We start from the raw sequence: 26351 nt of genomic DNA on the forward strand, positions 1-26351 counted from the left end.
ACAACCTCCATTCCCTGTCCCCCTGTGCTCATGGGGGGGTTGGACATAGAGGAGAGAGAACTGGGAATAAAGCTCAAGAAAGGAGATGTTTTTAAGATTTGATTTTATTTCTTATTATCCTACTTTGATTTGATTAGTAATAAATTAAACTAATTTCCCACTGAGGAGTAATAGAGAAGCTTTGATGAGCACGTGATCTAGCCAAGGAGAACCCACCACACCTGCATAAATGGGTAACAATCAAAGAGGATTTCAGAATTACCTGCTAAACCCAAATTCTAGTCTACTCATAGACCTAAAGTTTTGTAGACAATTCTTTAAGAATAAACTGAAAGTTCTTGGTCTGCTGTAAAAATCATTATTAAAAATGTCACATATTAAAATTACTCCTAGAAATAAGTAGGGTTGGGGTTTTTATTTTGTTCCTTTTTTTTCAAGTAAGGGAGGGAAAAGCATAAAAAGACTACTTTTTTCAAAGTAATTAAATCCTAGAGATGATGAATTTAAAACTTACTAAAATGGACATGAAATTTTTCCACTTCTGATGAATATATGCCAAAACGTTTTTCTGTTGCTATGACTGCCTTCTCAGTTAAGGAAAAAAGCTACTGCAATTGTGATTAAAATAGGAAGGAAAAACAGTAATTATTTTGTTTGTACATTCTGGAAAATAATGCTTGTTAATTCTGAAGCCATTCTTTAGAATATTAAACACTTGTGTCGCATCTGTTAGTCAAACTGTGTAGATTTTAAGATTCCATTCATCAGTAATGTTTTTTACACTTTAAAATTTAAATTGTTTCTTTTAAACAATTCATACCACTGTGCTAGTGGCATTAAGAGAACAAGTGCCAAAAACTCTGAGGCACAAACTGCAGAAACAGTCCAGGAAATGCATTAGGAGATCCAAGGATACTGATATCTGGACAAGAGCTGAAGAGTCACAGCCTGAAGCTCTGGTAGTGATCACAATAAAAATAGGATGATGAGGAAAAAAATATTTAATACCAACATTTACACCTTTTAGGAAAGCAGCACTTTATGAAGAAGCAGTGGCCTTCCTATCTCCTCTGTATAACACTGATGCAAGGGTTCAGAAAAGTCTAAGTGTTCTCATATCTTCATGTTTCAGATGCTAAAAGCATTGTGAATAAAATCTGGTATCTGGTAGAGGGAGAGGTGACAAAAAGAAAATTATATCCCTGAAGGAAGGCTTTCCATAGAAGATTTTCTAAAGTTGGTAGTTGCAAAGAACGAAGAGCACATATATTGCTCATTAGAAAAAAGAAAAACACCCACTACCACCAAACAAAATAGTTTTCAGTAACTAGTAATTTAAGAATTGGAGTATCTAACCAATATATGGAACTATGCAGCTCAATTTCAGAACATGACTTGTTTCTATACTAATAAGAGATAATGATACAAACCAAACATACTTATCTATATTTGAATAGAACCATTCATATATGCACCACTTGTGAGCTTTGGGCAGTTTTAGCAGGTTACGAAGCCGTAAACCAATCTTCTGTGATACTTTCTTTTCTGGTGTGGACATCGTCGTACTAAACTTCTATGGAGTAAAAAAAAGAAACAGTTAAACAGAATCTAATAATTTTCAGCATTCAGATAAACCAGATTTTCGTGATAAAAGTCTGCACAAATTGTTTCATGGTGATGTTTTTTCTTGCAGATCTATAACAACCCTTACTGCATTATATCAGCAATGCAATCAAACAGAACAGACAGCAAATTTTAACAGGATCAATACCATTATCTCCATACAAAGCTCTTTTAACAGAAACATTTTCCAGCACTGAAAATTACATTATTGGGAACAACAGCATGGCACTAAAAGACACACAGACTTCAAAATTCTGAGGCTCCACCAATTGTGTCAGGTGAGCATAACTGGTGTTGCAGCTCAGATGACAGCAACCTGCCTGATTTGCACTAGAGCTTCTGCTCTTGCTCACTCTTCTTCAGCTGGGGATGAAGCTAGGACAGGAATGTAACACAGCCAAAGACTTGAGCAGAGTGTCTGCTTAGAAAACTACAAGAGAAATGAGCAATGCAGTTTTAACTACATTTGAAAGCTATTTGATAAATCACAGAAAAGACACTGTCTTAGACTGCCTGCATAATAGATAGACCCATGTTTAAACAGGACCATTAAAAAATAATTCTGTAATTTTGTTTCAAGGATGGCTGTCTTAGCTGAGAGAAAGAAAATATTTTCTGCAAAAACGAAAAGCTTTTTGAGAAGATAGGTTTAACTGGGTCCCTGTGCCATCATCAATTGTTATCCTTCCCCAAACATCTTAAGTATTTTGGACTTCAGTAGCAGCAATAATAGGATAAACCTAAGGTAGCACCTTGTTGGCTGCTGCGGCACTAGACACAGGTCCCCTTTCTCCCACTGAAACAAAGCCTGGGGGGACAGCAAGATCTGTGAACTACAACAGCTGCAGTCCCTCACAAATATTTATCTGGAAATCATTGGACCTCCAGAATCAGACATTAAAGCACAAAACAACTTGGTTTAGAACATTACCAAGTCTTCCTACTCTTAAGAAATTATGGTAATGAAGAGAAATGCAATGATTCTCACCTCTGGCAGAACAGACCCAGCTAAATGGCGAGTGCCAAGCTTTTCACATCAGACACTGCACAGCTCAGAAGGCAAATCAGAGCAGTATCCAAATAGCACTTTTTCAGGGAGGTAAATTCAGCCTCATAAGCTGATGGCACAGAGAAGTGATGTAGATGACAAAGGTACTACAGAGCCAATTCACTGAGACTAAGAGATGTTTCCCTTTCTACCATAGCAAATAAAGGCTGACAAATCACAGCTGCTTTTTTGTGCTGTATTGAGGAGTGGACAATCAAGTGGAGAATGGAAAAACAAGCTCTTTGAACTGAGGACTTCAGCATTACAGGATGTCCTGGTTTAGGGGATCAAGAAGTAAAGCTGGCCATGAACACAGGCTACAAATCCAGAGCAAGTCCCTAACTTGCTGGGATACACTAAATTCTACAGCAGCCTTCCCAATTACGTGATCAGTGCAAGAAACTTTGGCACTTTTAAACTGAAGCTGAATAAATTTATGCTGACTACAGAAGATGATTGTTTGCAGAAGCATGATGGGCAGTTAGTCTGGAATCCTTTCTAGCTCTGTGTGCTCATGTCCAAGATCACAAAGAACAGGCACTGCCATAAACAAACTGAGGAAACCAGTTGTAAGAAAGAAAAATATTAATCTGTTTTGAATTGTGGCTTACTTCTAGCAACAGTTTTCCTCACAAGAAGATTCATAAACCAAAAATACAACTTGAAAAGCAAATACATTCTAATTTTCAACTAAAACAGATAGGCTTCCCCTATCTGTTGCTCCCCTCTTTGGTAAAAATATCTCCATATATGTATGTAGGTACCTGTGGAACCATGGCAACCTTCTGATTTCTTTTGGGTGACCTTGTGTTTATTTGTCTGTCATCTTCTTCACTGAAGAGTCGACTCCGTTTTGAATTTCTGAAGGGCTGTACGGAACAAAATTAAAAATTACAAGCAAGAAACCTGATTGCTCTGTTCATGCATAGAATTCACAGTGAGAGAAATGAAATGCCTCTTCTCTTATCACCTGCTGCTTTTCAGGCACACAATAGTGCCTCCTAGCACTTGGAGATCTAAGGACTGAGAGAAGAAGGAGTTCAAGATTCCAGGCTTTTCCAGTGCTAACTATAACCATTACTACACTGCTGGCCCAGTTACACAGAAGTATTTAGAGCCTAACTCCCACTTGTTTCCATTAGAGTTAGGTGTCTAAACACTTGTGTATCTTAGCTTGCCTTGGTTCTAAGTAGTACATCTGTTAAACAATTTGTTTTGAATTTTGAATCAAAAACAAGGTTTTTTCAAACCCTGTATTTGTTTTGTATGTTCTCAGCTACACAGAATTTTAGCAAGAATTTTCTAATGACGTGATGTGTGTTTCTTGGTTTTTTTAACTCATTGAAAGTATCTACATAGCAAAATGCTAAGAAGATTGAGACCGAAGAAACGAAATCTTGAGTAAGTTTTGTGACAATCTCAGAAAAAAGAATTCGGAATTTATGCTAAGTAAAATCTACTTGTGTACTGCTATAGCTCAGAAAGGATTACAAGGCTGACTGAATATGAGAAATGATATTGCAAATGTGTAATGAAAAAAATTAATTTAGTTATTCCTCAACATCTGACCCTATGACAAAAGACTCCTGCCTTCACTGAGGACAAAAGAGCAACCTGTGACTGGCTGTCAGCACTGAGGGGAAGCAGCTTTTCCTTTCCTTCCATGAAGGTTCTGTAGCCCAACAAAACAGCCAGAGATAAAATAAATTAACACAGTTAAATAAAACTTCATTAACAAGCATTTGCACTTTAGAAAGGCATTTAATACATTTGTGACTGGTTAACTGCTTCAAAAGAGATATTTCCTATTAAATTAATCAATGGTAGCTAAAAATCTGTCTGTCCCATGCCATTGGAACATTGGGCTTTCCCAGGAAATGTGCCTCTCTTACTCTAAATTATATATATTTTATAAAAAGAACTACAGAAGTGTATTTAAGTAACAAAAGTGCTCTGTATGTGATAGACACATAAGCACATGCAGCACACAGAAGACAACATTAATTCCTGGTAGATACTTCAAACCAAGAAAGACACACTGAACGGAAGAACTATATATTGACAAGGTAACCAAATCATCATGATCCACACCAAGCACACTGTTTTACAATCCTCAACAGGAACTGCCAAACTCTGCTCCAAAGAACTATCCAAAATGAGAAGAGAGTTTCATCATTGTAGATTGTCTGTGCCTCACACCAGAGCAAAATAACAAGTGGTGCAAAGAGGGATCATCCACAGTGGCTAAATAGGTCAGGCATTTCTGGAAAGAGTTTACAACCAACAGTAAAACACGTCTTCAAAACTTTCAGCATTCAGTAAACTCAAACTACTCCATCACATCTTAGCAACGGGGTCACTTCCAACATGCCAGACTATGCTCTGATCCTTCCTCCACCTTTCTACAGAACACTGAGCTACATCCAAAGTTTGATTCTGTGTTTTCACCACCTACAGACACCACACCTAAAGACTGACAAAGTTTTTATACAGATGTCACAGCCAGTCACTTTGGGTCTTTAGCACATGTGATCTAAGTTAGCAGTAAGGCTTGTTTCTGTGAGATGATGGGCATTCCTGGGAAGCAGCTGAAAACTGTGACATGAACTACAGGAACTAAGGGTCTTCACAAAGTTCTGGTCTCTGTCTGGAACAGCATTTTGTAGACTTTATGCTCTCCAGCTTAAACACATAGCAACATGTGTGTATATGTGCATCTGTAGGAATCCTACCAAAATAAATACCAGGGAGAAGATCACAGGACAAGAAACAAACAGTTAAGCAAAAACAAACCATAAGACTGAAATGGTCCACCCAAACACCAGACATCCCACTGGAAGCTGCAGGCACATTTCATATTCCCACCCCTAGATTGTTCCTTAATGTAAGGCCTCCTATGAAAGTCCCCAGAATACACAAATTTCACTGAGAGTACTTTACTTTTCTTAAGATCTGCTCCCCAGAAGGCACAATGATGAAGTGCATTATGACATTTTCCTTTCCTTTCCTTTATGCTTCAGTTATCAGCAATAATTAGAAGTGAAGTATTTCATGAGATACAAAAATAGATGATCAGAATTGGTGATTCCTAAGCTCAAGGTGGTAGATACAGTACAATTACTTAACACAGCACTTGCTTTGCACAAAAAAAAAAAAAAAAAAACCCAGAGAGGAAATTATTTTGACCTATCTTGAACAAGGTCAGCAATTTAATGTGTTCGATTATTCATTTAAGAAATATGTTTTCATCTCTTATGCAAACTGTGCAAAGTGCTTGTGAAGGACATAGTTTCACATTTGGACATAACAAAACTATAAACCTCAGCCTTCTTTTGTGATCCTTACATTTGATTCACTGTATGGTATTTTACTAACCCTGAAGCTTTTTATTGCTTCTTACCATTTCCACGGCAGAACCGGCATTCTTGCTTTTCCAAAGGTGTGTTTTCTGCAGGGAATTATATTTTTCATTCCACGAACTGGATAAACTTCCCTCTGTTGTGAAGACAGTACATCATTAATATACATATATGTATGTGTATGCTTTAATATAACTACTGTCCAAAACCAAGAATAATGTCATTAACTACTAAAATATTTACTTGCAACATCTTTGAAATCAGCAACAAACAGATTTTAGATTTCAGTATTTTTATTAAATAGTTCTTAACATTAATTAAAAAAAAAAAAAACAACTGAAGGAGATTTTCACTACAAGGAGAAACATAAACAAGTATTTTTTACTTATGACAACGTTTAGATTCCTTAAAACCTCCTGTGCTGGAATCAATTACTTCCACTGTCAGGTTGACATAAATCAACAGTTGAACTGTGGCTGTAACTGAAACCTGGACAAAGCAAAGTTCTACAAAATGTAGACACCTTCTAGTTCTAGAAAATTATTAAGTGGGTGTACACCAACAAGTAAATAAAATTTTATTGCAACAAATCTGCCTTAGTTACAACATATTCAATAGACTATTCCCTCTTCCTTGTGTAACAAAAGCCTTGTAACACATGAAGAAGCTTTAATTATTGGGCAAATTGGAGGTATTCAAAACTTGTATCAATGTTCATGAAGACAATTTCAAAGAAAAAAGTTGCTGACAGAGAACACCATAAAATTGTGAAATGCCTTCCTAATGTGAATTTTGTCACATGTACAGGTCTCACTAAGAATCCTGCCTGTATCTCATCCTCAAGAGATGAAAGATTACCCCAATCTTCTCATCAGACTTGATGCCTAGGCAGTACTTTTGAAGAAAAAACACATTTCAGGAATTTCACCCAGAAGAGCAGTGTCTAAATACACCACAATATATGTAGTTTCAACTGCCAAGGATTATTATTCTATAGAACTCCAAATAACTACAATAAACCCAATCATATTTCAACAAAAAAGCCTGTGATTTTCTTGAACTTTCTGAAGCCAGGAACTAAATACACCTGAAAGTCAGACTGGGTACAAGTAAATAACATATAAATTTCTTACCTTTCAAACTCACAAGTGCTTTTGCTGAAGAACCTGCAATATAGCAAAAAGTCCACATAAATCACAAGCTATTTCAAACCATACAACCTATGCCGAGTCTACTCATTCTTAATGAATTCTCAGGCAGAAAGTGGAACTTAATATTAAAATCTTTCACATCTGAATGAGTGAACCCAGCACACCTGCCATGGCACTAAGCATAGAATTATACATTTATTACCAGTAAATCTTGAAAGCATATTCACACTTAGGTTTTTTCCTTTAGTTTCATGCCTACAAAACAACTTTAGATGTTAAACACTTGGGTTTAACACAGCAAATTCTCAACAGGCTTTATGTCCAAACTACATCCTCCAATGCGTCTGCTTGTTTGATGCAGTTGCAAATGCATTTTACAATTGACAAGAAAACTAAAAAACACTTCTTTCTTCTTTTTCTTTTTCCTAACAGTTCAAAACTCTTCAGGGCCCAAGATTTCCAGGAAAGGAGCAGTTTATGCTTTAAAGGAAGAAGATGGATAGCTAGTTGCCCCCTGGTGGTACCTCTTTATTCAGAAAGGCAACAGATTCAGATCTCAAATGCAGACAGGATTGTTGCTTTGTTCAAATTGTTCCAATAGTATAACAAACACATAAAAATTTCACTGCTCCCCTTCCACTGCATCTGTCGAACCTCTGCAATGCTCCTGGGCCAGGAAAACAAAACTGGGCTTGACTACAATGGGCCTGCATGCTCGGGAATTTTCAAATGTGTCTCTAAGAATGAGCTGTTTGAAGCAACTGCATTAGCATAGGGCAAGATGTTTCTTTGTGACAATGAAACTCCCCAGATTCACGCTTTTCTCTCGAATCAACTTTATCTTTCCAGTCATGTTCCTGTGTGACAATCACTCTTATCACTCTTCCCTCTCACCTTTTCTGCTCTCTCCTTCATCTTCTCTCTGAAACTGCCGCTCCAAGAACTTTGTGACTCCAAAGATCCAGAAATTCCTTGCAGCTGCCATTTATCTAGCTCCTTACCTCACTAACCTCACAGTGCCAGAGATACTTGCCTCTGAGAGAATACATTCCAGGGAGTATCACAGAGCCAAAGGAATTGTTGTGCCTTTCCAAGGAACTGAGTGTTTTGGATTGGACTGGGCCATTGAAGATAATACAGGTGCAGCAACAGCAAAAAAACCCCCTAATCTCTTATGTTTTCATCACAGTATTTTGTTTGCTGCTAACTTATTATGCCATCTGTTAAAAAACAAAATTTTAATAAAATAAAGAAAGGAAAAAGAAATAAAGTTTTGATTTCTTTTCCCCAAAAAGCTTAAGAAAACAGTTTAAGATATGAAACAGAACCAGCTTTGACTCACTGGGGGTTTAGAGAGCTTCCACCTCAGTATGATCTGTTCACATCTACAACAGCAACCACACCTGGGATTACATGTCCAAACCACGGTGACACACCTGGGCTATACTGTCACACCTCTTTCACATTTCTTTTCTGATGTATCACCTCTGTTGGGCTGGAGACCTATCAGTGACTGATACGGGAACACAATTTTGTGATGATCTGAGTTACAGGGAATTCAGCTCTTGAAACTAAGCTGTATGTTTGGGGTATCTCGATTTTTTTAAATGTTTTATGGTAAAAATCCAATACCACGGACTGTGCTTGCATAAATACACAGGCAGTCTACTATGAACCAAGAATGAACAGCTCTGAGAGGTAACATTAAGAACAGTGAAGAACTACCATGTCCCAAATTTACATCAGGGATGGTGGGAAATGTGTGTAGGGCTAAGTAATGACATGTTTAAGAACATGTCATTGGGGATGGAGACAGGAGCAGGGTCATCAGGATTGTCAAATGGAGGAGATGCTGCCTTTGCAGAATGGATCACCCACTACTCTGAGAGACCTCAGGCACTTCATCTGAACACACAAACAATTTTCCTCTTTTTCTCACTATCTCGTTGATATGAATCAAGATCAATCAACCCAGTCCAGGGTGAGCATGAACACAGCTACCAGTGGAAAAGGAACACTCAGCAAGAGGCAGCAAAGCTTTATCTGGGGCGGTGCCAATCTCACAGCTGAAGTGCCTGAGATGCTTTGCTAACCATGGGATGCTTCACCTGTGAGGGAGATGATGGGCCAGCAGAAGGTTACTGTGCTACTTCCTCGCTTTACAAGATTAGCACTCCAAAACAGCATTAGTTGCCAAGGAGTTTTCCACATGGGATAGTTAATCTTCCATAAATGCTCATTTGTTTTCACGTGACCTGTAATTAATGTATCCAGGGCATCTTTATTTAGGAATACAAGTGCCCAAATAAAATATTCCTGATTTATGAAAGTTCAAAAGTTAAACTAAACTATTTTACTGTAACAAATTAACATCAACACTTGTGTAGTTTAAAGCTTTAGAATTCATCTAGGATACCAAAATGACAATGGAGATGTCCATAAGGTTCATTTTACCTCAAAGGTAAACAATATGACACAACATGGCTTTTCTTGTCAAGTTCATCTATATTGATTTTAGGGACTACCTGCAACAACACTGAACTCCAAAGAATATGGAACATCTCCCCACTTTTTCCATTTAGTTGGGCAGTACTGTCAATTCTAACAGGGCCACAAAACCAGAAACTAGCATGATGATCTAAGCAATACTGTGTTACAATAAAAACCAAGCAAAAATTAACAGAGATAGAAGGATTTCAAGAACTATAAAAACTGCAAGGTGATGCAGGATAGATTAAATTTATTAAAACTGTACTAAACTTCACTTACAATAATGATTAGATTTATAATATACTACTCTCACACTAAATGCCAGTAATCTTGTACACTCCTGTTCTGAATAACAAATATATAATCACAGGCAGTCTTTTTAACCTGCATTTTAATTATAAACAGAGATTAAAGTAGAACACATACACACACTTGAATGTAAATATCTATTATGACAATGACACAGACTTTATTTCCAGAAACACTTAAAAAACAAATGGATGGAAAGCAAGAAATAAGGCCTGTGAATCATACAGGTTATTACAACCAAAATCTCCTTCCAGCTCCTCCAGGTTCAGAGGATCTTGAAGGTGACTTTCTTAATACTGAGAGTAAAAAAAAACTCTTCACTTATGGAGGAAGCAGAGGCAGCTCAGCACAGCAGTGGCTCAGGAATTGTAAGATCTGCTTTCAGGAGGCATCACTGGCACACTGCTCCAGTGCAAACTGTAAACTACCTTAGCTTTATCTTACTGTCCTACTGAATAGTGCTCTGCAGATACTGTTGGTAAACTACCTGAACACAGTGTTCATACTTGACTAAGTCTGCAAAATTAGGAAAAGATTCAGCACAGATCTAGGAGATAAATAAGACACCCCTTATTGTTAGAAAGTTAAGACACTCCAGTCTTGTTCTTCCCAAAGAAGGTCAAGATCTGCATTGATCAAATGTATCTACAAAGGAATATAATTCAGATGGGTAAATAGCTCTGCAGCCTTTTTTTTTTTTTTTTCTTTTTTTTTTTCTTTTTTTTTAAAGAAAAGGCATAACTAGGCCTATTTTGTGAAAGATTACATTGGATAATTCAGGTTAGCAATGTATGCAAAGTTTAACAGATTTTATGTAACTATGCCAAGAAAAGGCACGTTGAGCTCCCTGTAACTCAAAATCTTAAACCAAATTCAATAACTTTTTAAAGAGAGAACTGTAGCTAAAAAGGAAGCTTGAAACTGATGGACAGAAATTCCAAATACAAGTATACCAGCATGTTTAATGAAGAATATAAGATGATTACAATGGCCTTTCCTGGCTCTGAAAAAAACCCCAGTGATTCCATAAAATATGTGCACCACAGATGTGCAATAAAAATAACCATGTTCTAGATTATGAGGTATTAAATAGTATCACAACAGGAAGCTCATCAGTAACTAAGAGTCAGGAATAAGTGTTTTTATGCGTTCTGTAACACTTGCAAGAAATGATTTTCAGGAAGCCCAGATAAAACCAAATTGATAAAAAGCCACCAAGGTTAAAACCACCCCAGGTCTGCCAAGCCTGGCACAACAAGGGCCCTGATGTTTTCATGTCTGGCTGGCCTAGAAACCCACAGGCTGCAGCAGCAGCCAGTGTGGGCCCCTGAGCCTGGACAGCTCCTCCAGTCCTGAACTGCTGCTCCCTCTGAGCACAGGCCACAGGAATCCTCCCTCCAGCCCAGCCTCCTGCTCCCAGCTCAGGGGAGGACACACAGAGCATTGCAATAAAAAGAACTTTAAAAAACCTCCTCTATCTGCTCTGAGGCCAAATCAACTCTCTGAAGAGTATTTCTGATGTGGAGATTGGCTTTGAGGGGTAAGAGAACAGTGCAAAAGCTTTTACCCTTTTCAAAAATAAATGACAGATTTAAGTTTAAAACTAAGCACATACTGCCTCCCCTTATTTGAAAACACTGAAACTGAACAAAAGAGGAGTTTGACCACAATTCAATATGGGCAGCTGTGAATGCCCTGATGAACATTCTCAGTGCTAAGATGAAGTAAAGCAGTTTAAATGTGGCTTCTCAAATGCTGACATGAAAATCTAAACAGGAACACACACAAGCATATTATGTTTGTGGAAGTGCTTTCCGTTTAATAATGAATTTATAACAGCTGATAATTTTGAAAAGAAATGTTACAAGTAACCACAGGGATGTTCTATAGCTACTGATTTCACTAATGTGTGGGCACAAAGGGGCATATCTAAATCAATACAGAAAATTCCAGGATTTAGATCAGCAATTACATGATGTAAAGCCTTTCCTCTCCAGATCGTTACACTATTTTGTCTAAATTTGCACAGGTGAGCAGTTATTTTAACATTGGTTGCATGACTACCTCCAAAATCTAATTAATCTGCATTGCTGGTGCTAAAAATGGTGTGACAGAAGAAACTCATGGAGAAGAAGGAAAAAACATGAGCCTTTATTATAGACTGAGTCATTAATCCTCCAAAAGATCATTCATTGGCACAAGTTGTTTCAGTAGAGGAAGCATCTCAAACAATTGACCACTGCAAGGAAACTCCGGAAGTAAATTCAGGAGAACTCTGGAAGTAAAAAACACACATCAGAGGGAAAAGTCGCTTTGGGGAGTTTTTAAAGCTTCCCCCAAACTTTGGGCTGATTGAAGAGGTAAATAAATAAACAAACACTAACTTTTCACTTCAAGCATGAGTCAGTATTTTCCTCATGTTATGAGCCCACGAATAATTGACATATGTATATTTCCAAATCCTAATTTAACTACTGGATAGAAGTAGGTTTTCCAGCCATGTGAACACTTCAGGACTTTTGTAGACAATAACCACAATAACAAAGCCCTCTTTTTGAAACTGTGTTCTCATAATGGACAATATGCTGATACCATGGCAACATACAATTTTAAAGGTAGGCAGCGCAAATAATCCCAAAAATTATTAGTTTTGAGTACTGAACAGCAGACACAAGTTAACCTTGAGCCTTCTCCCAAATCCTGCAGTCTCACACAGTTCTGCTGAATTTTGTCTCAAACATCCAGGCCACAGCAGCGCTGGGCTCACGGCCCCTTGGGGCTGGAAAATGGAAGTGCCAGAGGCGTGCCACAACCTCCTGCAGGTGCCCAGGAAAGCAGCAGAGCAGAGGACCCATGAACCACAGCAAAAGGTTGTGCTGGGGGTAAAGACAACAATTTCTGCATTAAGGGCTGCCCCTTATGCTGCAGCCTCCCCCCATGTGATAACAACCCCTTGCAGAAAGATCCTCATCCCACTTCCCTTCTGCCTGCCCTAAAACACAAGCCCCTATGAGCAGCACCAACCACGTCTATCAATACATGGTATTTGGCAAAACACTGACTTCAGAACTTGTACTGTAAAAGCTGAACCCTGACACCCATCAGCCCTGGAGTCTGCCTTCTTTCTCTGATTCACCTGTGCCTGTTGGAGTTTGCCCACACTGGCACAGGAGCACAGCAGCCCCGTGCCCCTGACCCCCTCCTGTTAGAAATGGCATCTCCCTCTCCCTTTTCCAGAGCAGTCCCAGCACCCTCCTCCCTCACACCAGCCTGTGCCAAAGGATGCACCAAGCGGCTTTGCCTGTGCTGCTCTGGGCAGAGCTCTGCCTCCAAGGGGACCAGGACAATCTTTAGTCACATCTGCACGTGCTGCCTGTTTTAGCACAGCCTCACCTCAGCAGAAAGTTCATTTCACATCAGAGCCTCCCCTCGGCTTCGCTGCACAAGCCTCAGAACCACGCAGCCCACAAATCAGATTGCTATTACCAGTAGCAGGAGACAGGGCAGCATTATGTATGCTCCAATACAATCCACTGTTTCCCTCTTCTGAGACACAGAGAAAAAGCCATCTGCTCTGCAGCACCAAGGCTGCCCACCATTTACTTCCACTGCAAAGTTACCAGGAGATAAGAAGAAGGAAAAAGAAGGCACTGACTAAAATTAGTCACTCGTTGGGCACCAACCCAACAGCCTGCAGAAACAAAATTTTTGTCTTCAAAATATAAATCAAATTATTAGTATTTGAAGTTATTTCTGCAACTGGGACCTTTAATATTCTGGACTTTTTAAGCTAGAGGACTTGCCACAGATTTGTTCTTTCTTCACCTGCATCCCAAATCACTATTTGGCTCCCCCCTGGCAGCACAGGAAAGGCCTCAAACTACAAGAAATGCATGTAAACTTACACACCATTTCAGGCTGTCAGCATGAACCCTCTTACTGTTTATATGGACAGAATAGCAGCTTTAGAGAACAACAGAATAGTGACTTCAGCAGATAAAATAAACACGTATCATGAGAGACAACTGCGTGCATTACATTTATCTCACTCCTGGGTTAAGGAACAGTCACTGCCCAGCTGCATTACAGAACCTGCCAGAGGGCAAGTAGGTGCTATTAAATACTCTGGGGCAAATTCCACTTCATCAAGCATCCAATCTGAAAGTAAAACTGTGTGGTTCTTACCATACAGCAAAATGTCAGTTTTTTTGACACCAAGTATGCTGTGTTTACCTCTAATTATTTTTATGTGAAAACTCAGTTATGGTCTGCTACTTTACTATACACTGTGCTGGAGAAAATTCACAGGGGTGATGCATAAATCACAAAGGCTCTTAGTCATGAATTATTCCAACTTTTTTTGGAACTTATTTTTATACCATAAAAATATTCCAAAACCAATTTTGCAATGCTTACTGTTATTATCCTTTATATATTAAGCTGCAGACTGAGAGCTGCGTGAAATCAGTATTAAATTAGTCAGGACTAAGTTTACATCTTCATTTTAAGCATAGGACTGGAAATAGAAGAACTATGTGTGGCAGTAATTAGTGTAATTTGAAAAAAACATCCACATCACCCAAACTGGATAGAATAGGAAAGGAAGCACAAGGCAGCCACTCCTTGAAACTTTCACAGTTCTAGTAGTTCAGCAATGCTATAGAAAACATGAAGCTCCCTGCCTGATGGGAAACACCCTGACTTGTACTAAACTTAGGTAAATACAAAGGTCAAGGTCAGCACAGCAGAAGTTTACTGTCTTCACAGCCCCACACAGGGTCTGCTCCACCTGCCAAGCAGAGACTGTGACACTGGCACTGCTGGCAAGGGTCGCCACCACAGCCCAATCCTAAGGGAAACTGAGTCACACCCTCTACAACAGTATCTGCTACAGGGGAAGTGACAGACCTGTCAGACCTTCCTGATGACACTGCAGACAATATAAGTGACAGAGAAGAAAACGTTATTTTTCATACTTCACATTAACTTCTTGAAACACGCAGTGCTTTCTCTGGAAAATGGGCAAGGCAAATGGAGGAACAGCACCTTAAACATTCATTCTAATGAACAGGGAAAGTTCATTTAATAAGCAATAAACCAGTGCTAATTATTAATTACAGTCGTGTCAATTGGTCCATGACTTGTATTAATCAGTCTCTAAATGTGGCACAGTGTCCATGACTGAGCTGCACCAAGCTGAGAGTGTCAGCTCTATCCATAATTTATGACGATCCTCCATAAATCTGTTCAGTTAACACGGTGACACCAGCCATGGGGGCACATTAACCAATTCTTCTCCTGACAGTTGCTGGAGCTGTAACAAAGACCCTCATTGAGCAGCCAGAAGCAAGACTTCCACTCTGAGTCACCTCTCTCTGAGAACTTTTGGATATGGGAAGAGTTGGTATCCTGATGAACTTGCACAGTGCTGAAGAAAGCAGTGACACTAAAAGATGTCTGCCCTGTTCTATGGCACATCTATTGAAACCAGGGAATGCCCCAGTTTCAGCTTGGCAGGAGTTCACAGTTTTAAGAGGACGTATCAAGATGGCATCTAGACACATTTTACATTGAATAATCTCCTCTTCTGTAACACTCAAGTACTTTGTGCAGGAATCCACATAAACAGCAACACATGTCTGGCTTTTAGCTACATTAAGTTTTTATCAAATCCTCGTGCCCTTTGAAAACAACATCCACACAAACCCTACGGAGATCACAGCACCAATGAGGTTAAAAAAGACCTCTGAGACCATCGAGTCCAGCTTTTAACCAAACACCATCATGTCAACTAGACCACAGTACTAATTGCCACATCCAGTCTTTCCTTAAACACCTCCAGGGACAGTCCCTGGGCAGTCTGTTCCAATGGCCAATCACCCTTGCAGTGAAGAAATTCCTCCTAACATTCAATCTAAACTTCCCCTGCTGAAGCTTGAGATTATATCGATTATGTCCTCTCGTTTGTTGCTGGGGAGGAGAGGCAAATGCCCACCTGGCTACACTCTCCTTTTAGGAGTAGCAGAGGGTGATAAGGTCACTCCTGAGCCTCCTCTTCTCTAGGGTAAACACCCGCAGCCCCCTCAGCTGCTCTTCAAAAGACTCCAGCTCCAGCCCCTTCCCCAGCCCCATTCCCCCTCTCCGGACTCTCTCCAGCACCTCAATGTCCTTCTATCAGCGAGGGGCCCAGAGCTGGACACAGCACTCGAGGTGCAGATACACACAACAGTATGCATGAACACACATGTTTACATGCTGCCTTCCTGTACAGCTAGGTTCCTGCTGCTGACACACAACACAGGGTCTCTGGGCTCTCCCCTGTGTATCCATCAGTGCCCCCCAGACCCAGCGTGTGCACGCCCTGACCCCCAGCCCCGCGGAGCTGCTGGCACCGGGCACGGCACAGGCTGCGAACACACGAGCCCTCCTTGCCCCCGTGGGCGACAGGCAGGTCCGGAGCGCCGGGAGCTCACCCGCCCGCCGGGACGGGACGCTCCTTCCCCCGCACTGCCCCGACCCCCGCGGGCAGGGCGGGCTGTCACCGCGCCCCGCCCGGCTCCCGCTTCCCGCCCCGCCCGCCCGGCAGGTGCCGCCCGGGAGGGGCGGGGGGCCCGGCCCCAGCACCCTGGAGGACAGCGGGGGTCGCACCCTCGGGACGGAGCTCCCCGCCCGCCGCTCGGGCCGGGGCCTCGCCCGGGAGGGCCGGCGGCGGCGGCGGCGGGGGGGTGGGGGGGGCCGGGCCGGCCCGGTTGCCAGGGAGGAGGCTCGGGCTCCGGCCCCTCACGGTGCCCGCGGCGGGAGGGAGGGAGCGAAGAAGGGAGGCGGGCGGGCGGCGGGGCGCGGCGCGGGTGTCCCGCCGGGACGAGGGGCCGGCGGGAGCGGGGGCACCGGTCCCTACTCACTCTCGTCAGGCAGCTGATCCAGCTCCGCCATCTTGAACGAGCCGCGCCGCTTTTTCAAAGGCTGCCTGGCGCGGGGCATTCTGGGGGAGGAGACGGGGCCGGGCGCGCGGCGGGCGCGCGCAGGGGGCGGGGCCTCCGCTGGCGGGCCGTGAGGGGACGGGCGGGGGGGACAGGAGCCGGGATCCGCACGGGGGAACGGGAATAGCGCCGTCCCGAGCCTGGCGGGACCACAAAACCATAGTTAAGGAATTGAAGTGGACGTTATACTGTTTCCAACCTAGTTCTAGTTCCGTGCCACTGGCTCTGACCAGGTTGCTCAGAGCCCCATCCAAACAGGAGTTGAACAGCTCCAGGGCTGGGCTCGCCAGAGCTGATCTGGGCAGCCTGTCCCAGTGTCTCACCACCCTTTCAGGAAAGACTTTGTTCCTAATATCTAACCTAATTTTCTCCTCTTTCCCATTACTCCTTGTCCTGTCACTACTACAGTTCCTGACAGTCTCTCTTGCAGCTTCCTTGCAGCTCCCCTTCAGATAGTGGAAGGTTGTCATAGGCCTTCCCACAAACTTCTCCAGGCCTGAAGAGCCCCAGCCCCCCCTTTCTCAACCTGTTGTCATAGAGTAAGGAGCTTCAGTCCTCTTATCACTGCCATGGTCCTCCTCTGGACTTGCTCCAGCAGTTTCCTGTCTTTATGATGCGGGATGAGGGGGAATGGGTGCCTGGCAGTTCAGGATGGGGGGGAAGGGGTGGAGGTGGTGGCTGTCACAGTCACCCCAAAGTAGCTGGGCTAGCTTTGAGTCTTTAAACAATCCCATTGTACTATATCCATCCTCCTTCAGCGAGTAATTACTTTTTGCTAAACTGTGCCTATTTTCCTTGTTGTTGCTTTTCATAAAGGACTGCAGAAGTGAGGCTCCAGGAGGAGTAAGGGATCACAACAATCCCAGCAGAGCCAGCCCTGGCCCCGCTGTCACGGTCCGTGGCACTCCTCCCAAGAGGCAGCTGAAATGCTCACCGAGCCCAAGGCCTGAAGGTCAAGGTCTTTCTTGTTCTCAGCCAGTGCCAGGGAAAGCCAAACCCCTGACAATGGGTGGCTGTTGGCTGACAAGCTCCTTGCCTTGGCCTCTACCATCTCACCCCTGAAACCTTTCTTCGAGCAGCAGCAGTGGGGTGGGGGGGTTGTGTAGCTTTCTTGGATCTCTGCACCACAGTGAATTTTAAAGATTCTGCATCAAGAAATAGAAGCGTGGAGATACCATCATGAGCCACAAGCACCTTAATTGCTCATGGACCAGACTCTTCACATAGGTTTGGTTTTGATAACAGTACCTACTGCTATTACATCAACCAAAATTCCTTTTTTAAATATATAAAAATAAATATGAAAATGCAAATAGACCCTCAAAATAAATAAACAAACAGTATATCTTAGTCAAGGTTAAGTCTGTGTCATGTTAAGCCAAGAGCACAGTGGTGTAATGCAAAATGGATTCTATGCCTGGTTGTATGCAGCTCTTTGAAAGCACCAAGATGAAACCAAAGATTCTACAAAATACAGCAAATGTGTATCTTGAGACATGGAATATAGTTTAATTTGTGTTCTTAATTTGCCAATGAACTCAGATGACCAAGCACTCTAGCACGTTGAGAGGGGCAGGATATAGGTCATGTTATTAAACAATTTTAATATATAAATAAATAAAATCAATGCTGCCCTTGTTCTCAAAGGGAAAAAAGCCAGTTTTTAAGCGAGGAAACAGAGTGAAAAGCTTTAGAAATTGCCCCCAGGGCTTTCTGTGTACATTGTAGCAGAGCTAAAAAAAGAAAAAAGGAGAGAAGAAAGAAAATACAAAGCCTAGCCTGCATTTCCAGCCCCTTTTTCAGGTCATTTTGAAAGGTTGTTTAAACAGCCTTCCCCCCGCTTAGCCCCCAAAGGGCCCAAGACACTTCAGTCCGAGCTGTCCATGCTGCACAGCTCCAAAGAAAGCTGCTACAGTAAGACGGTGGCAAAGCACTGTAGGCACAAAACTAAAGAAACTAGTAACAAAATGCAGCTAAATAGTAACCTGTGCTATTTCAAACACCAATCCCCCCCACAAACATTAAACCCTGCACAATTTTCTCCTTTTAATTAAACACTTCCACCACCCCAAATGCCTGACACGGACCAGACCTTCTGGGCTCAGTTAAACAACGTGTTAATGACATCAGTATTTCTCTATTTCAGCTGTGCTCCCCTTGTTCCAAGGGCTCTGTGGTAATGCTCAGCTAAGACTGGTGACACTAAGACTTCCAGAGTTGACAGAAGACACTGATCATCAGCAAGGTTTTTACTGCTGTGCTTTGTAAACCTTGTCATCAGGTCTGGCTGTGCTGAAAGCAGCGTTGCCCAGAGCCACCCCGATGCTTTCCCTGAGCAAGGGCTTTGCAAGAGAGGGATGAAAAGTGTTCTACAACACCATCAAAAACAGTCCTCAAGAGTGTGAATTTATACAAGGGAAAGAGGAAAAAGGAATCAAAAAACCTCAGTGCCTTTCAGGGAGTCTTTGTAGACTGCAACAAAACTAGAAAAAAAAGGTGTGAGAGATTTTTCCCCTCCCCAAACGTCACCTGCCAATCATCTTAGAAATTAACAGGTTTGAAGGTAGAATTCACCTCCCAACAGCACAATGATGATTATTCCTTCATTTCATTCCAACAGCTGCACTTGAAAAATATTTAACAGAAGCCATTACCATTCACTATATTGAAAGGGTAACAATCAACACTGTATTACGATTCCTGGATAAAGGACCTTTCACATCTTGGCCTTTAATGAATGCTGCAGTATTTCCGTGTTCTGCTTTCTCGTTTGTCCCGTGCTCGCTGTTTCCAGGTCACACAAACACCACCCGATTGACAAAGCCCCAGCCAGACCATTTGTCAGCGTGCACACAAACACACAATGTTTCCAGTGCATCCTTTTACCATTCTGGCAAATTTGCAGCTTGCAATTGGGTGACGTGGAATGACACAACTCTTCCGACAGGCGGGCAGGGTGACTGAAAACATCCGCGCTCGCTGCCAACAACCTGCCTTTGGTGCTGCTGACTCACCTGCCTGGCACAGCTGGAGGGAGGTCCCTAAACTGGCTGCACTGCTGCCATTCGCTCTCACAGGGTCATGTTAGGCAACTGCTCCTAATGGTGTGTGCTGAAATGCTGCAGAGAGCGCTGCCACGCTCCTATTGCTCCTCAGTTGCTGCAGCTGATATCAAGATATGGGTTACACCACCTACTGACCAAAGCATTCAGAGTCCTGTCAGCACAGAGCAGGTAGTGCTGGGGACAGGAGCCAGCTACACTGTCATTTCCTCATCTCCCCTAGGCAGGCCCTGGCAGTAGGAAAAAATGCTGAGACAGCTGGCAGAAGAGAGTGCTCTTTAGACACTGAAGCACCTTCTTGTGAAGTCTGAGTCCTGCTGCATTAATCACATTATGAAATTAGACTTTTTAATGAGGGGGTGGGGGAAGCAGTAGTTTCCCCTTTAAGTTGATGGGAAGTCATTTGTTCTTCTCACCTTGCCTGCCCGAATGCATCTCACTTCTGTGAGATGTGTGCAGTGCCCACAACAGGCCCACATGCTACCTTCACACCAGAACAAATGAAAATCATCACAGCAACTCATCCTGACTGGGACCCACATCTGCCTTTCTTCTCACAGGTACCACTTCATCTCCAAAATGACCATTTCTGGAGAAGCAGCCTGGCATTAATTTGAAAATGAAAGCACACTCAAGCTCTTGTTCAGATGCACGTACTCCACAACAGTGGAAACTATTTTTATGGGCATAACAGGAGCATGAGTATAGTGGACTAAGTTAGGGGCCTCAACACATACATAAAAGCAATTCAGGCAAAACACTAAGTGGGATATAAATTGGCTGCAATAACACTTCAGCAGACAATTATGTCATTATGTGCCTAGAATTCAGAGTGAGGTCCATAACACTCTCTCAGAAAGCAATCTGAAGCAGAGACCTCAGTAGCTGCAAAGACTGCAGACTTCATTTAAGAACAGGAGTACAATTATTTATGGCATTGACAAAGTTTCACGTGTCCAGAGGTCTTTTTATATAGAAATTATTTGTTTGGGAGTTTCCCCCTCCTCGCTTTCCTCTGACTAGAAACTGAAGGGGGGCAGGCAGGGGAAGAATGTAATTGTTTTATGGCTAAAGTACCAGGATGGGCAACTTGTGCTCTAATTTTTTTGCTCAGGCATTTTTTTCCTGCATGAACTCTGGCAAGTCACAAAGAATTTACACTGACTGCCAATCAGTAAGCCTAGGCTGGCTTCCTTCAATTAACTGCACAGACTATCTCAATGTCTGTGAGCCGTTGTACGACAGAGCCTGCAGCCATGCTAAATAAAGATTAAATGGTTAAATATTTATAAATTGTTGCTTTTGGTAGTTTAGTGTTTAGATCAGAAGCCATTCCTCAACAAGTCTCCCCTGAAAAAAAATCACAGGATGTCATGGGACCTCGTCTTGTCAACTTCTTCAAGTGCTTTTGACAGAAATGGGACTACCTATTCATCCAGCTTTGCTCTGTGCTTGTACTCCCAAAGCAGTGCCTTCAGTGATTGTCACCATGCTGCTGTTCCCAGGCTGGCCCTGGGGAGAGGCTGTCCATCCGCTGGGTCCAGCAGCACCAGCGCCTGGACTGACATCAGATTTCACTGCAGGATGATCACAGGGCTCTCCTACAGTCCCCAAAGGGCACCTGCTGCCTCTTCAGAAAATCCTGTATCTTTTCCTGCTGTATTTGCAAGGTTAGGGACAGCTTGGGATGTACTTGCTTTGCTGCAATTATAGCTGAGCCCTACATAGACAGCACAAAGCACTCCTTGTTTTGCTTGGGTTGGAGCAACAGGAAACTTTCAGCCACCTCTAGTACAGCTGACAGGGAGCATCAAAAGCAGCTGCCTTTAACTCCTCATCCCAAACTGAAATGTAAAGTGCGTTTTAAGAGGAGGAAAAAAAAATCATCAATATCATAGCTAAACTGAACAAGTCCCCATGTTCTCTTTCAGAGACTGACAAGATCATATTTAAGTGACTGATCAAAAGGGTTTTTTGGAAGCAAAACAATGATTACCCACTGGTTAAGCTACTTAAGAGGCAGAAGACAGGCTACTCTCCTCACTTCCTCTCAAATCCATTACCACCAACTTCAATAATTTATTTCTGTTGAGCTGTCCTCAAGCCATACAACTTACCCAGTCCTTCTACATTCCCTTCTGTCCCTGACAGCAGCTTTGTTTTTCATCTATCACTCTTCATCCTCCTGTCCTTCAGGGGTTTTGGAAAGACCTGTACCATTAGCAATCATTTTGGCTTTAACTCCTTTTACAAAAGGCCCTGGGACAAAACAACTATTTTAGGAAATAGCTCTGCTGTTTCCACATAGGTTACTAAAGACTGAAGCCACAACCATCAGAATGAGCTTGAACTGTCCCCTTCTTGGGAATTAGCCACCACTATCCCTAATGCCTCAGGCAAATCAGTAATTTTTGAAGAGAACAATCTGATGTTGCTCTATGGTTGAGTGCTTCCATACTGCTCAGTGACTAAAAGTGGAAGTAACAAACATCATGAAACATTGAAATTATCAGTTTATATTGCTGCTTTGAGACAGGGATTTCAAGACCGCCGACAGCGTAGCAACAGACCTCTCTCCAGGTGCTGATGACAGAAGCTTGAGCCCAAACTCAACTTACAGCTTTGTTAGGACGTGAGTCTACAACAACCAGCTTACATCATGTTGAAGGTAGGTATTTAAAGGAGGTTTATTGGGGCTAATACTAAATTCAAACAGCCACAAGCTCATTTTCCATGTTTACCACACCAACTGTTGACAGATGAAGTCTCAGTGGAAAGTCCAAATTTTAATTTCACCGTAACTTCCTGAAACATGACTACAGATTGTAATATTTGGCATTTGATCCTCAAGAGAAATACCATGTTTAAGAACATTCTACCAAATACATTTTGACTCAATCAATTATGACTCAAAACCAAAACAATTTGGAAGTTTTGAAACATAAAACTGTTAGTATGAAATTAGCTTTTATTTTTTTTACCTCAAAATAAATGCACATTTATCGTTTAGTCAAGTGAAAACTGAAAAACAAGGGGGAACCTTAACAGAGCAAGTATCACAAACGTGCTCAAGTTCCTTCTCCTGTTCTTGCCCAGCTCTGTTTGGCTAAGAACACCAGATTAATTTCTCTTCTTCTTTCTTGTCTGTTTGGTCAATTAAAAGAAACACTTAAAGCACCAGAATTAGAAGTGGTACATAACAAAACCAGGTACTCATTCTCATCAGAATTCAGGTCCGTGTATTGCCACACTTTTTATATAAAACTTTCACTAAGTGTTGTACTAAACAGGATTTAGTAATTTCTTCTGCAGTTTAGCTCTTGATATCTTGGTAAGAGAAGTCAATGCATAAGCATGTCAGAAGTCAACGCTATAGTGTAACTACAGTATAACTCTAACAGGGCTTCTAAATACTGTTCACCAGAGTGAGGTCTTATAGTTGAATTTCAGCTTCAACAGGTACTTCAGATTTACCTGAGCAACATCATACACAATATATCTAGGAAGAAAGTTAAGGAATAATTACAGTAGTTGATATTAATGACACAGAAAAACCTCAAAACACAGTGAACTTCACCTTTGAACTTAAGTTACCATACAGATGCATGTGTGATTAACAAGTTCTAAGAGCTTAAACCACAAAGCTTTAAATCTGACTTTTCCATTAATCTGAAAATGTTTTATACAATAGTTAGGAACAAGCAATTAAGTCATGTGGAGAATAGTGCAGCAGGAATCCTGAGTGACAGGCAGGTGAACTGATTTAGATATGGGGCTGTGGCTCCTGAAATTTTTTTTCAGAGTAAAACTCATATCTCTTGTTATCTAAGCAGAGGAGTCATGTAGCTTAAATGAGAGCTACAGTTTCAGACCCAGCATTTACAATTATAATTGCTGTTCTCTTGCTACCTTCCAGCACAAAGTCAGTAATGCCCTCTTAATTTCCCACTAAAAAACCCAAACTGGAATCACAGAGAAGAGCTCTACAGTGATTGTCAGTGTTTGCACATTCTTATTTTTCCAGAGACAGTCCCAGATCATTTATATATTTCACAATGCTTTAGGCCTTAAACTTACCTCTAATTCCAAAGTGTGAAACAAAATAAATATACATCATGTTACCTCAACTACCTAATACCAACTGTATTATAGTTCATTATCTGACAGATGGTGTATCTAAGAAAATTCAAGATAAAACCAGTATTGCCATGAGTTGTGTTGCCCAGCCTCCTTGTAGAGGAAAACAGCTCACACTAAGGCCAAGGGCAGTTTCTACAAATCCAAAGATTGCATTACTGGGTTACCTGCTTCACTGGCAGTGAAGAGAGTGAGCTGGACCTTAGACATCACTTATTTGTACTCTTATGACCTCTTGTGGATTTAAAGCACTAATTGATTTGGAGGCACTTCTCCAAAAAGAAAGACACTTAATGGCTACATCTCTGATGGGCATTTGGGGCTTACCTCAACACTTGTAGAGGTCTGGGGAAGCACAAAAGGTGTGCTGAGAGAGCTCAAGAGCACAGAGCTGGTCACCTCCTCCTGGCCAAGCCAGCTTACCTCAGCACCATGAGGGAGAAACCAGACCGGAGTGCTGAGAAACCACAGGCTGCATTCCCCTCCCCTAGTCCTGCCACATCTCTGGGCAAGACACTACAGGACAGTTTTGCCTGACCACTCCAATAACTTATGGTAGGGTTCCTGCTGGGGAACAGCTATTGGTACATGTATTGTTTCCTTTTTTTTGCAGAATGACAATTGAAGTGCAACAACTGTAAGATCATCCCCCTTGCAGAAGAGGTTGTCTGAAAATATTCCCCAGAGCAGATCTAAACCAAACAAAACACAGTGAGGCAAAACTCCTAACTGGCCTTAGTGAGGTCCTGCAAATGCAGCAGCACTCAAACCCCGTGTGCAGCCAACATAACAGCAAAGGATACTCATTATACAGAAGACAGGTATCATTAATTCCTGTGGAGATCCCATTCCCCAAGGGAACCTCTACACCACCAAGGGTGGTAGTGGCTGTGGGATCAGGCGCCGTTTTGCCCAAGCCTAGAAAGAGAAAACAACATTAGTTACAAATCTAGGAGGCAAACACAGACTTTGCACAAAAAGAAAATGATCCAGCCAGCCAAATACTACTTCACATACACTTTCAAATTAAGCGTAGAAGTATCTTCAACAGAACAAAGAATACAGTCTGTTTATTCAATTCAGCATCACCATATTTACGGCAGTTGTACTCTGCTACATTAAAAATGAAAATTTTAGACTTTCAACAGTTAATTGTCTAATCTGTATGATCAAAGCTAAACCAGAACAGATTTGTAGTTCTTATATCCTAACTCCATTAATGAAAACATGCACATCGCAGCATTTTCAGACAAGTACAACAAATCAATTCTTATTCTTGTTAAAAATTTCACTATAAATCTGATTTTACATCTATAAGAACATGAGGACTATGTATAGAAAAAGGTGGAAAATCATTTTTTATTCTATTTTAGGCAACCTATTTTTTAAGCCTCTCAAAATGAATAGTTTAGGATAAGCCACCCATTACTGAAGATACTGTTCTTCACTCTCCCATCTTGGTACAGAAGACAGTCATGATTACCATTTCTTTTGCTTGAATTAGACAGCTAAGTCTTTTCTCTTCTTTTTCCATATCTGACACTTTTTGCAGCTAGAAGTGTAATGAGAGCAGCAGTTCCATCTGAACCTTTATTCCTAGTTTTCCTCTTCTGTCCAAGCTTCTAAACCACTTTGAAAGCTAAACAGTTACTCTTCTGATCCATTTATCCCTCTTTTAAAATTTACAGTATTGTTACAATGAAAAAGAGTACTTTATATTTTCTCCAGTGTAGCATCAAATAGAAGTTTCCTCCTGAACTTCAGCACCTTCAGTCTTAACACTCCTGAGTGTATTAACTTGCATCTTAAAACACCACATACACATCCTGATGCAACTAAAGGGCAACATTATGCAACTTAAAGGAAGTAAGTTAAGAAGTGACTATAGCTCTCTTTGCTAAGCAGAGTACTACATCCAGTCTGCCATCAATTACAGATTACCAATGACAACTACTAATGCTTACCTTTGACACTGTGTTTTCCCTTGGGCAATTTTGTGATGTGAGAAGCATTCTTTAGTTCGTACCTGGACAGCACAAAGAACACACAATAGCACTTTACATTGGTCTTAAACTATCTTAGTGAAAAAAAATCACAAGTTTCTCAGGCTTTAGTTTATGATGAGTTAATGTAAAGTTAATCTAAATTTTAGTCTTCTGGAACTCAACAGCCCTTCTTTGTCTTGGTATGTT

At 41.5% G+C, this 26351-nt stretch overlaps 2 protein-coding genes across 2 annotated transcripts in view; both read right to left on the minus strand.

The window, feature by feature from the left end:
- The window catches only part of LIN9 (lin-9 DREAM MuvB core complex component), a gene marked incomplete at its 5' end in the record, with an annotated part of 38245 nt that extends 21284 nt beyond the window's left edge, over positions 1-16961 (minus strand). The window contains 5 exons of the mRNA XM_083858564.1: positions 1440-1573; positions 3436-3540; positions 6072-6166; positions 7164-7196; positions 16883-16961. Coding sequence (XP_083714690.1) covers positions 1440-1573; positions 3436-3540; positions 6072-6166; positions 7164-7196; positions 16883-16961 — 446 coding nt within the window. The remainder of the gene's footprint in view (positions 1-1439; positions 1574-3435; positions 3541-6071; positions 6167-7163; positions 7197-16882) is intronic.
- Positions 16962-22684: 5723 nt separating this feature from the next.
- Positions 22685-26351, minus strand: part of PARP1 (poly(ADP-ribose) polymerase 1) — a 32558-nt gene continuing 28891 nt past the window's right edge. Inside the window, exons 21-23 of the mRNA XM_083856232.1 lie at positions 26124-26185; positions 24963-25077; positions 22685-23521 (exon numbers count right to left, since the gene is read on the minus strand). Of these exons, the coding sequence (XP_083712358.1) occupies positions 23440-23521; positions 24963-25077; positions 26124-26185 (259 nt within the window). The 3' untranslated portion in view covers positions 22685-23439. The remainder of the gene's footprint in view (positions 23522-24962; positions 25078-26123; positions 26186-26351) is intronic.

This window comes from Zosterops lateralis, assembly GCF_965231275.1.
Source record: "Zosterops lateralis genome assembly, chromosome: 3".
In the NCBI taxonomy this organism is placed as follows: Eukaryota; Metazoa; Chordata; class Aves; order Passeriformes; family Zosteropidae; genus Zosterops; species Zosterops lateralis.